The sequence below is a fragment of the Onychomys torridus genome, chromosome 7, assembly GCF_903995425.1.
Source record: "Onychomys torridus chromosome 7, mOncTor1.1, whole genome shotgun sequence".
NCBI lineage: Eukaryota > Metazoa > Chordata > Mammalia > Rodentia > Cricetidae > Onychomys > Onychomys torridus.
In genome coordinates, this window is record NC_050449.1 from 80,373,118 (window position 1) to 80,386,396 (window position 13,279).

General features: G+C 45.4%; 1 protein-coding gene across 1 annotated transcript in view; it reads left to right on the forward strand.

The window, feature by feature from the left end:
• Positions 1–7,492, forward strand: part of Mrap2 (melanocortin 2 receptor accessory protein 2) — a 37,463-nt gene extending 29,971 nt beyond the window's left edge. Inside the window, exon 5 of the mRNA XM_036192910.1 lies at positions 6,982–7,492. Coding sequence (XP_036048803.1) covers positions 6,982–7,372 — 391 coding nt within the window. The 3' untranslated portion in view covers positions 7,373–7,492. The remainder of the gene's footprint in view (positions 1–6,981) is intronic.
• Positions 7,493–13,279: the final 5,787 nt, after the last annotated feature.

Genomic DNA, 13,279 nt, shown 5'->3' on the forward strand with positions numbered 1-13,279 from the left:
ACTAGACCAGGAGCCAGGGTTAGGCCAACCCAGGATGGGGAGGTGGGTCGGGCATGGATTGCTACCCAGATCCAGGTGCTGTCCAGGAGAAACCACTTTCTCCCCGCCTTTTGCCTCTTGCTGCCCTTATCAAATCAGGCTTCTTGGTCCTCCCCTGCCATGTTCATGCTGACCCCAGATCTGAGTTTTATACTGAAGTTAAGATGCACTTTCTCCGGTTTCTGAGAAGGATTTCTCTGGGAGACATTGGCTACAAATGCTGATGTGTTTACAGAATTGAGCCGGGCAGCAGCACTCCCCTGCCTGTGGCTCCCCACGTGATCCCTCCTGCTTGTTGTGGTGGAGTCTTTGTCTATACTTCAACTATAGTGAAAAATCCCAGTGAAAGGGAACTATTCAGCCCATCACATAGTTTGCTTGAGACTTTGGGAGCTAGAGAAATCCTTTAAACATAAACATTCTAAATGACGGGCAAATGCGGTCATGTTTAAGTATATGCTTACATATGCTGGAGAATCCGTTTAAATGCCTCTAGAAATATTCTCATTTTCCCTCTCTCCTCCTTCCCCTCTCCCTTTTCTTCATCCTCTTTTCCCCCACAAAAAAGCAAACAAAAACAAAAACTCGTACACTTTTGCTTTTCATATTATTGTTCTAGGAAATCCAAACACGTGATGTGGTTTGTAATAGACAAGGTTAAAACAGACAAAACACATCAGAGAGATGGCTCAGTGGTTAAGAGCATCGACTGCTCTTCCAGAGGACCCTGGTTTGATTCCCAGTACCTACATGGCAGCTCATGAGTATCTGTAACTACTTCCAGGGATTCTGATCTTCTGGCCTCATTTGGCACCAGGCATGCACGTGGTGTACATACAAGCAGCCAAAACATTATACATACATATACCTAGCTAGGCCATGCTATCTAGCTATTTGGCCAAACACTACTCTTAGTGTTTCTGTACAGGTATTTTTTTAAAAATGAAGTTAATACCTAAATCTGCATACTTTAAGCTAGGGCTGGGCAGATTACCCTCTGGAAGGTGGGCGGGCCTCATTCACTCAGCTGAGTGAATTTCTAGAATAACCTTGACACCCAAGACAAGAATTCTTCCCCGAGTTTACAGCCTGTAGAGCTTGCAGAATATGAATGAGCCAATTCTGGAATGAAATTTCTCTAGACACACATGCATGCCCACATGCACGCACAGAGTAGAGGCAATGGGGAGAGACTGGGAAGAAAGAGGGAAAGAGGAGAGGGGGAAAAGGAGAGGGAGAGATGGAGGCAGAGAGAGGGGCCAGAAACAATTCTGTTGTTTCTCTAGAACCCTGTCTAGCCTACTTCCTTAAGGAGTCATTCTGAACTGTGCTCAGCCACAGACCCAGGACTCACCAGGACCCTGCATGCTTCTAACAAAGTGAAGGGGTCTTCACTCTCAGGAAACAGTGGATCAGCACAGAGCTATAGCTTAACTACTTCACCAAGGCTGGGACCATGTTGAGATGTGGCACTGGGAGGGACTATTTGGTCTAACCTGGGTTATGGGACATTAATGCTGCTGGGATGTCAGTAGAGCACAGCAGAGGCCGACTCTTCCTCAAGTTGACATGACACATTGGGCAAAGGACAGACAGAGGCGTCTTCCATTAGAGCAGTGGTTCTCAACCTGTGGGTCACGACCCCATTTCCCAGAGGTCGCAATTACAATTAAAAATACAATTACAAATAAAAAAATTACAATTATGAAGTAGCAATGAAATAATCTCATGGTCGAGAAGGTCACGACAACATGAGAAACTGTATTCAGGGTCACAGCACTAGGAAGGAAGGTTGAGGACCATTGCTGTAGGGCATTGCAGTCCCTCAGCTGTTGGGACAGCATGCATGGGGATTCTGACCTTCCTGTCCTGTAGCTGGGAAGTAGTACACATCCTTTCCTGCTGCCAGTCACTGGTCAGAACCAGCTGTGCTCTCCTGCTGACTCAGGATGGGGACCGGTGGTGGGCTTCCTGTTTGGAGGAGGGGAGCCAGGTGCCTGTGGGCATGAGGAAGGAAAGGCGAGGGAGAGATCCAGGTAGGAAGCTGGTTCCTCTTTATTAAAAGCTTTTAGGCCTCAGAAACAGCTTTGATGGTGATAATTTTTCCCGTGGAGTATTGTTTGTGTACGGCGGGGAAGCTCTTACCTGGATGTTGGAGGAGAGCCATTCTGTCTCACTTGTCAGTGGGGGAGCCTGAGTGATATCTTGGAGCATTATAGTCCATTAGCACACATCTGTCAGAGAGAGGGGAAGGGTTAGGGTAAGAGAGGTCTTGGATTCATTTTTAGGTTGGATATTTTGGACTTCTTAAAAAAAACAAAAAATTCCAAGCCTCAGACATCCACCACAAATGGCCTTCTTTTGTAGCCTTTGCTAAATGACTCATGTCCTGGTAGATGTAGCTTTTATTTAAGGGCGAATACAGGCTTGCTCGTGATCTTATAAAACTGGGGATGACATTTTCTCTCAAAGTGTAAGTTAGCAGAAGATGGCGCCCACTGCAGGATGGGGGTGTGTAACAAGAGCAGACATCTCGAAAATGTCAGCACTGGGAGTCATTGGTGCTGACCACAGCCCTAGGCGAGCGGGCAGGGTGCAGACATGGTGAGTGGTTGCTAAGGAACCCTGGGATCGCAAGATGCCAATGATCACTGTCAACAGGTGGAGGAGCTATGTTGGGTCCATCCCAGAAACCTTTGCCTTTGTATCCCCATCAGTTAGGAGGTTTTACTAAGTGCGTAGTTGCTGCCTGTCCAGGGCCATACTGAGAAGAATTTTAAGGGTAGACTTTTCCCTGCCCACATAGCCTGACATCTCCCTGCTAGTCACCAAAAGGTGTACATAGAAGGGCTTTCACTGGAGTGTGTGCTTGGCACCCCTGTCAGGCTGATTTTATACCGTGTATAAACTCTTGGCACAGGCTGTGTCTCCATAAGTGGTGGTGGTTATTTTCTCACAGAATGTCACTCTTAGGAGGGCGTGTCTCAGGTTGTAAGAGTCCCTGTGGAAGTGACTGTTGAAAATGGCAGGCACCACCATTCTGCTCAGCCCGCTTCCATGCCTGAGTAGATGAGGAGGGTAATTGGTGTGTGGTGACTCAGCCCGGTAGCAAGCGTTTGTAGGGAACCAGGGAAACTCTTTGGGACTGACTCAGACCATAACCTGTGTTGTCCTCTGCAGCTGGAGGGGTGTGTGTGTGGTCTATCCTCCTGACTTGATTTGGATCACTGTCACGAAAAGACAAATCTGGGATGGCTGTGTGTCTCATAGAAGTCAGGGTTCGGGACAAGCCTGTAGATACCATCTTGTGTTCAGTGTTTCATATGGCACCCACTGAGGCCATGTTTTACAAAGCCCTTTGAAGGATACAAATATTTACCAATGTACGGAAAGACCAGAGGCAAATGGCTCCCTCAGAAGGCAGAAAAGCATGACCTGTCAGAGAAACCAGAAAAAGGTAGCAGGAGATGGGTGGGTGGACAGATGCCTTCCTGTTACCAGATCACTGTCTTGCCATGGAGGCAGTGACCACATCAGGATACAGGCCTGCTGGACATCACAAACAGAGGCATAAAGAGGGCCGATAAGGTCCACTGTAGCTATACTGTAGACTGAGTGAGGGGATTGGTGAGAGAGAGGATGTGGGAAGGGATGAGGATATGAGGAGCAGGGTTAGGAATATCAGGCAGAGGGTGGTGGGGACTTGAAAGTAGGTAAGTAGATGGGGCGGGGCATGGCAAGTAAGGACAGTCACTGCATGGGTTAGAGAACTGGACGGGCCCTTCTGGGAGATGCTGCCTATTCTGGTGCTGATAACCCCACAGGCCTGGAGAATATTGGTTGCAGCCTATAGTGAGAAAATGCCAGGGCTTGGAACAGTCAGGTCTAGCCAAGGAAACAGATGGGTTTTGGAGATGATTAGTGAAATCCAAATTAAAAATAGAGAATACACATTCTCAAAACAGTGAGAAAACAGGTCCAGGTTTCTAGCAAAATAAAGTCTTTATTTCTCAAACCTTAGGATGACGTGGGAAGACTTCTAAACACTCTAGCTAGATCTCGGCTGCAAAACGACAGCGTAGACTTGGGTATGAACTGTTGCAGATGAGGAACTGGGACTCCTGGGGATAGTCTTTTCTGGCAGCATTCTTTGAGTGCTCAGTCTTCATGATGGTATCAGCCCATCCTTCCAAGGTTCCAGGTCTTGAATCTTGAGGCTTCTGGTTTCAGATGTCATTTTAGCTAAGGTGGAATTTAAGATGTTTGGGCCTTGTAATTTTCTATTTTCACAGAGGTAGCCGGAGTTGTGGGCAATTTTAAACTTCTTTTTAACTGCTATTGTAGATGTTGTGAGCTTTAGTTTCCCCCCAGGACCTCCCAAGTTTGAGAGGCTGCAGCTGCAACTGCAGCTGGTTCTCCTCTATCAGAAGAACATATAACCTATGGAGTGGTACCCAGGCCACATATTTTATAAATCTAGCAATAATGCGTGTATTTCATTCCTGAGGACTGAAGGCAGAGTACAGCTGCAAGCTTCCCACTGCCTGTTAGAGAGCATCTTTTGACAGTCGCTGTGGCCATCACCTAAGAGTATTCATAGGTATGAATCAACAAGGGCTAAGAAATCGAGTCCTGCAGGCTGTATGTTGCTGAGGATACCTATGTACGTGGCCCACAAGATCATAAAATTACTTAAAATATAATTGTTTTTGTAACTTAAGGTTTAAAATTAAAAATCTATGTGTATGTGTGTGTATCTGTATGCCCTATATGTGTAGGTAGCTACAGAGGCCAGAAGAGGGTGTCAGATCCTTGAATCTAGAGTAACAGGTAGTTACTAAGCACTCAGGTTCTGTGGAAGAATAGTCAGTGCTTGGCTCTTGGCTGCTACACCATCTCTCTAACCTGTAACCCAAGGTCCTTGAAGGTGAACTTTGTAAACAGCCATGCTGTATTAAACATTGAACATGACTGCAGGGTTTTCACCACCTTTCTTGAGGGCCATTCTCACTAATAAAGAGCTGGAAGATACCACTGCCATGGTATCTGGGCCTGTACAAGCACCCAGGCTGGCCAGTTGTGGACAGATGGTTGGTGCTTGCCAAGTACCCTGGGGAGGAGGTGCCATGGCAGACCCATGAGCAGCTCTTGGAGATGTGGTAGGCAAATACAAGGTGGTTTCCTGTAGCCAAATACAGATAGACAGAGGAGAGACCCATGTGGGATTGATTGTTGGACCTCCTATATTACTGGCTCTGGAATCTACACTCAGTGTCAATCATCTTTCCGTTCAGGTTCATCTGCTTCCGGTTTTAGGCCTTAGCTGAGCATGCCTTTGACTTTATTTCCAGCCTGAAGGATCTGTAGAAGAGGCATCTTGCCAAGCCAAGATTTGCTTTAATTTCAGATCTCTTTATGACTGATGCATTCATTCACTGATCCAACAAAAACATGCTGGGCAATTAGTATATACTTACTGCTGTTCTTGGAACTGGGGATGCAGTAGGCAAGAAGCATGCAGTGCCTTCCCTGGAGAGCTTAGAACCTAAAGGAGGTGACAGAGAAGTGGAGAAATAGGCACAACACAGAGGAAGATGGATGAGGAGAAGCACCCCGTGTTCCCGTAGAGCACCACCCCAGGTCATAAGAATTGGAAAAGGTTTCTTGCAGAGATGGCTCCTAGATGACTCAGGAGGGGCTGGGAGAACTTGTCAGATACTGACAGGGCTCCTACCAGGAAGTGCTGTCGGCCTGTGCTGACTGCTAGAGGCCCATGCTGTATGCAAAGGCCTGTGAGTTTGAACATCACTATGGCAACGATGATTGGGAATTCTATGAAAATGCTGATTACTGAGTACCTCCAGAGATCCTAGAGGTTTGTAAGGCAGGACTCTGTTTCTTTAGAAGCACCTAAATTGACTTTGATGCAAGGCTGGGAGATAACCTAGTTGCTAAAGTGATAGCCATGAGGACCTGATTTTGGATCCCCAAAGCCCACATAAAAACCAGTGAGTGACTGTAATCCCAGCACTGGGAAGGTGGAGGCAGGGGGATTCCCTGGTTCTTGCTGGCTAGCCAGCCTAAGCTGAATCAGTGAGTTACAAATTCAGTGAGAAACCCTGTAGTTGGAGAGCTTCTCTCCAGGTTCCACCAAGCCCCCGCGGTCCCACAACCCATGTATAAAATAATCATACAGACACTTATATTATTTAAACTGCTTGGCCATTAGCTCAGGCCTACCATTGTCTAGCTCTTACTCTTATATTTAGCCCATTTCTGTTAGTCTATACTTTGCCACATGGCTTGTGGCTTACCGGTGTCTTTACATGTTGTTTCTCGTGGCAGCGGCTGGTAGTGTCTCTCCTTCCCAGCCTTCTACCTCCCACAATTCTCTTCTCTGCTTGTCCTGCCTATATTTCCTGCCTGGCTACTGGCCAATCAGCATTTTATTTATACAGAGTGATATCCACAGCAAAACCCTGCCTCATAAAAGTAAAAACAAAGCAAAATAAACACAGGTGTAGAAACAATTGAAACTGGATATCGACTTCATGTTTCCACGTGCACCTGTACACATACTCGCACACAAACACATATACACACACAAACATCACATAAACAAAAGAACAAAAGTAAAGATTAAAACTTGATATCGATTCAGGAGATCTAAGAATCCTTGGAGATCCCTGGAGTGCTTACAGGATGGGGGTGGGGTGGGGTCCTGCACCCTATCTGCCCTCGGGAAAATCCAGCAGCTTTCATCCTGAGGTTTTTGCCTTGGAGTCCTATGTTTAGAAGTGATGTGTTTCCCTGCTGGTGCTGGTCTGCATAACCTTAAGGGACACCCAGTAGGTGCTTCATGGGAATCTCTCCACGCAGGATACCATGAGCCCGTAGGCGAGTGAGCAGCAGGTCTGTGACCTCTCTTTCTTGTCTTGGCAGCAATGCAGAGCCGCCAGAGAAGAGGTTCAGAATGAACAGCTTCGTGTCAGGCTTTGGGAAACCACTGGAGTCAGATCAGGTGTTCTCTCGTCAGGGTAACGAGGAGTCCCGGTCTCTCTTCCACTGTTACATCAATGAAGTGGAACACTTGGACAGGGTCAAAGTCTGCCACCAGACAACAGCCATCGACAGTGATGTCCAGCTCCAGGAAGCCGTCAGAAGCAGTGGGAGGCCCGAGGAGGAGCTGAGCAGGTTTATGAAGTTTGACATCCCTAACTTCGTAAACACAGACCAGAACTCCTTTGGGGAGGATGATCTTCTGATTTCGGAACCACCTGTTCTTCTAGAAAATAAGCCAGTTTCCCAGACTTCACGTATAGACCTGGACTGAGAAATGCTTGTGGGCATCTTCCTGAGGATGCATTCTGTCTCTGTATAGCCAGAAACCTCCCCTGTCCCCTTGGGGTGTGTGTGTGTGTGTGTGTGTGTGTGTGTGTGTGTGTGTGTGTGTAGAGAGAGAGAGAGAGAGAGAGAGAGAGAGAGAGAGAGGGAGGGAGGGAGAATGAATGATGTTTAAAGTTTAAGATGTAGGCCAGGGCTGGGACTTAGTGATAGAGGTGTGGAGTTTGGAGATGGAAGGCACCATTTTGTTGTCTTTTTTTTTTTTTTTTTGTTGGGGGGGGGAGTGATGAGTTTTGTTTCTTTTCCTTTTTGGATTAAAAACACACTTACAGTATTAAAGCTTCCTTATTGAAAAAAATTGACTACATATACAGTTGAGCTCCCCTGGGAGAGGGTTAGGTCACTGCATTCTGATCCAGCCCATTGCCACCATTCTTTGCCTATAACAGCTGCTTTACCTCTCTGGACTGCATGGCTTTAAAGGAAAGGTGGCACATCTGGAGTAGACGACCCATCCCAGCTCAAGTATTTTGTGACTTTCAGACTTAGCATCTAAGACGAGCTAATGTATATAGAAGCAATAGAAAATAGATCATGGCATCCTGGCTCTGATTGCAGGCTCTCAAGGTCTTGGTACCCTCCATCCAATCAGCCCTGCATTAAGTCGTATGTTGCTTAGGGGAACCTTTAGCAGGAGTCCAGGAGACTCACACACTGTGACAGTGCTTCTGCTGAGTCGCGCTTTGGCAGTTGATCTGAGGAACTCCATCCATCTGTGTTTTAAACCTGGGACAGCTCTGACCCCAGTGAGTGCCAGCCTAAAGTACCTCACAAGCATTTGAGCTCTCAGAAAATGGTAGGGCAGATTGTCATCTGGCTGATTGGGACCCTTCTGGGCATCCCTGTGGTCACACTGCTGAACTGTTTGGCTTCACAAGAAGATACTGTTTGCCATGCTGTCTGTCTGCTTTGGCGAGTGTATAGATGTTGACTGCCTGGCTTGGAGCCGAGATGGTCAGTGGGTTGTGTGTACCACAGTAACGTGTTCAGGATGGGGTGATGTTAACATGAGCAACATGTTGTTTGTTTCACAAAGGGTGCTGAGATGGTCAGTGGGTTGTGTGTACCACAGTAACGTGTTCAGGATGGGGTGATGTTAACATGAGCAACATGTTGTTTGTTTCACAAAGGAATCCACCCTACTTTGCTGGCGTCAGAAACAACTCAGTCTTGCACATGGTGAGTTGTATGCACGACCAGCTGCTCGTCTCTGGGGAGCATTGTCTTTGTGATTTGTCATCTGTCTTGCTTAAGTTGCATAATAAATGCATTTCTCGCACAGGAATTTTCTCTGGTTTGATTTTAACACAGGCAGGTTGTCATCTCTCTAAAAAGCCATCCATCCCATGTCTGCAATGTCTCTTGGTTTCTGAGAGTGTAGACTCAGCTACACAGGAGCTTGGTTTGGGAATGACTCCATCCAAGGAAGTTCCTTTCCCAAAATGTCTTTGAAGCAAAGCTCAACTCTTTTTTTTTTTTTTTTTCTCTCTGTAGCTTTGGTGCCTGTCCTGGATCTCACTCTGTAGACCAGGCTGGCCTCAAACTCACAGAGATCTGCCTGGCTCTGCCTCTTGAGTGCTGGGATTAAATGCATGTGCCATCACCACCCCAAAGTTCAATTCTTTTTTTTTTTTTTTGTTTTTGTTTTTCGAGACAGGGTTTCCCTGTGTAGCTTTGCACCTTTCCTGGAACTTGGTAACCCAGGCTGGCCTCGAACTCACAGAGATCCGCCTGGCTCTGCCTCCCGAGTGCTGGGATTAAAGGCGTGTGCCACCACCGCCTGGCTCAAAGTTCAATTCTTTAAGAGACCAACATAAAGTAGTAGATCAAGGACTATTTAGTATAATATAATTAAAGCCATTTTAATGAATCCTTACAAATAGATACATGCTACCTTCATGTATATTTTTATGCAACACAAGATTGACCTTATTAACTTGCAAGAGTAGTAACAATTTATTACATTATATATATTATATATATAATTAAATATAAATGATGGGCTACTTCTTAATAATGGTTGAAAGGTGTTTGAGACCATATTATGAGGTTAATTAGCCAGAAGAGGACTTGGAGGACTAAACAATCCTGAGTGCATCACAATTTTAAGTACTAAATTTTAAGAACCTTGAAAAGCCTAATACTTTATAACCTCTTACAAATTAGCAGGCTAGGTGCTCTCAGCCTCATGGATACTTCCACAGAAACAAGATTTCTGAGCAAGACCAAGAACTTCATTTCAGCCCAGCAGACTGCAGGTGACTCACGTAGATGTTGGTTTCTGAGTTAATTTTCAACTGCTTTTATAATCAATTCAGACAGACAGTGGCTTAAGGCAACACAAACTTGGATTTTTATTATCACAGTATACAAGGCTAAAACCAGCCCCAGACAACTAAAAACAAAATATTAACAGTGCCATGTTTCATCTAGAAAAGTTGTAGTTTGGACTTAGAATGTCCTCCAAGGGCTCAGATGTTGAGCACTTGGTCCCCAGCACAGCAATGACGAGAGGTGGGATTCTGGGAGGAGATTGGATCATGAGGCTTATGAGCTCATTAATAGGTGGATGGGCTCCTAGTTTAATGGACTAACGGAGGTGATAGAAACTTAGGAGGTAGAGAACCCAGTTGTTAGTGTACTTTGGAAAGCTGGGTCTTGTTGCCGGCCCTCTGTTCCCTGGCCACAGTGAGGTGAGCAGCCTCCTTCACCACATGCTTCATTCTCTTCACCCGGAAGGACAGAACCAAATGACCATGGATTGAGGCCTCCAAAACCATGACCCAGACACACTTTTCCTTCTCTTCTTTCAGGTATTTTGTACAGCAAAGGAAAGTGAACCACTCCAAGTCTTGCCTTCTTGATCTCATCTGCTAAAGTTACTTTCCTCATGAAAAGTAACATAGGACTGGTTTCCAGAGATGAGGACATGGCCGTGTTGAGAGCCGGTAGCCCTTTCTGTCTTCTTTGGCCCAGTTCATCCTCCATGTAAAATATAGTTATTACAAAATGCTAGAGTTTCAATCCATCATAGTATCAACTCCAAGCTGCATATTGCCATTATTTTAACCATCTCAGCCAGTGTTAGTCCTGGGTAAAAAGTCATCTCCATCTACAGACCTATAGAACTAGAAAATATTTTTGGTTTCTTAGTGTGAAAAGTCTAAGATACAGATTATAAAATTCCTGTTCATGGGTCACGGGTCCCAATATATTTCAAAACTCAAGACAATTTCACTAAGTTTCAGTGTAGCTTGTGACTATATATCCTCTCACCTAAGAACTAACCTAGCCTGATGCTGAGCTTCCAAGATGAGATGGGGCACATTCATGATAGCACAGCAGTAGACTTTAACTTATATTCTGAGCCTACACCTCTTTTGGAATGGTCCTTTGTCTTTGGAGGGGAGAATGTGGCCTTAGCTGAGTATTATCAACCTGTTTCTTCATGAATAATTTTACCTTGGGAGATCTCTCTTGTCCATGTTATTCAGACAATTTTCTGTATAATGTTAGGGGCACTTAACATACTTGGGACTGTTTAGCTTGTTGTTCAATTTCTCCAGCTTTTCTGTCTTTGTTTATGGGCCTTCACTTTCAGGACTAATGGGATAATGACTTGCCAAAGGACCCAAACTCTAAATGGCTTGTGATGATGACGTGTGGCTGTGTCTCAGGGACATCCCCTCATTACCATATTCTTGGAGGAATCAGATCCTTCTTTGAGCTACTGTATGCCCAGCCCTGTTCTGGCCCTCCTTTGGGAGCAGTCACTGGTGTGTCCCTGCGTGTACAGGCCTGCTGCTGTCTGGAATTTTGGTCACGTCTTTCTCAGTGATGTGTAGCCACTGCCTTTTGTGTAGCTTAAACTCCTACTGACTGGAATCAACTGCATGACATTAGCATCACCGCATGAGCGAGTCAGCCTTCCCTCCATGCTCAGGATGCCAGGTAACACTCACCTGGCTGATGATTTCTCCCGTGAGCAATGTAATGCCAAGGGCACTTATGAATGCTTCTATTTTGTTTTTTCTTCCTTTCCACTCTCTACTTCTGGTCATATTATGAGAATCCTATTTATTTGCATCACCCATTAATCCTTAGAAAGGCATCATGATTTTAAAGGCTGCTTTATAATTAGAAGAGAAAAACACTCCCAGAATTTTGTCCTAAATAGAATCTCAAATAATGATTTGGGAAACTCAGAGCATTTTGGTTTTAAATCCAGAATGGCATGCCTATAATCCCAGCATGTAGGAGGCTGAGACAGGAGAAATGCCAGGAGTTCAAAGCCACCCTGGATCACATGGCAAGATGCTGTCTAAAAAAAATTCTTAGTAAACTTAAGTTTATAAAACACTACAGCAGAGTAGTCAGTCACTGCCTTGAAGCCACTGATTTCTGTGGTACTTTTGCAGTGGTTTTTCTTGTAAGAGTCATGAAACTATTAGGAAGCTAGTTAGAAATTAGGAGGCTTGAAAGTCATCCAGGATGGACCTAGTCAAGCATCTAATCAGTGCCAGGACCCTATCTCATGCCCCTGGTAACACACCAATTTTGCAAGTGATGGGCCACCAACTATAATTGCCTAATTGCCTCCTCTTAGAATTTGTAATGCCAAAGAACAGAAAAGGATCATAATGCCACTTTTTTTCTTTTTCTTTTTTTGCTTTTTGAGACAGGGTTTCTCTGTGTAGTTTTGTGCCTTTCCTGGAACTCACTTGGTAGCCCAGGCTGGCCTGGAACTCACAGAGATCCACCTGCCCCTGCCTCCCAAGTGCTGGGATTACAGGTGTGTGCCACCACCGCCCAGCCGCCACTTCTTAAAATAGAAGATACCATAGAGGAGGAAGGAAGGTGGAGGCAACAAAGCTTTGCTGAGGCCCAGTAGAAGGTTCTTCCCTCCTGGCAAAGCATTGCTGTTCTTACCCATTTGTACATACTTTTCTAACATACCCTGCTGACATTGCTTATGGTCAGAAGAACAGGATCTGAATTGATTCTCAGGCCCTGAATGGAGACAATGACTTTCTGAACCACCAGGGAGATTATATATAGATTATACTATATCATATATAATAAGAATACTATCGAACAGGAGGTTTTCTGGTAAAGAGCAAAGATGTGCATTGTCCCTTCCTTTGGAGTTAATTCAAATGGGCCCATCAGTCATCAGAATGGAAAAAATGTCCTGCAAGAAGCTGCTACAAAAACTTCAAGAAATCATAGAAAGTCCACCTAAACAAGTAGGCTGGCAGAATGGTCTTCTGGACCCTTTGTGGAGACCCACTGAGGTTTCCTAGTAAGACCTTACTCAGGGTCTGAGAATCTGAGCTTACTTCCCAGCAGGGCTGCATAAGGGGATGATTTGTTCACGGGTGTGTTTACCAGGTGTTTGGAAGAGTCTACACTTGGCTGTATTGTGTGCTTTAATCTTGCAAGGGGGTGGTCTCTTGCCTCTCCCTTTGGCATGTTATAAAAAGCCTTTTGAATAAACCTTAGATGTAGCCAGAGGTTTCTTCGGTCCCCACCTGCCCCCAATGGTCCAGACAAGTCTCTCTCACCCATAGCCGCTGGGACCCAAGTAAACACACAGAGGCTTATATAACTTACAAACTCTATGGCCTATGGCTTTAGCCACTTGCCAGCTAGCTCTTTCATTGTAAATCAACCCATTTCTATAAATCTCTATGTTACCAAGTGACGATGGTGTTACTGTCTGCTGACAGTTGCTCCTTCAGCAGTGGCCTTGCTCGTATCTCTCTGCCTCTGCCTTTCTTTCGGTCATGGGTGGAGCAAATACCACTACACTTCGAGGCCACTGGGTAGTGATCCA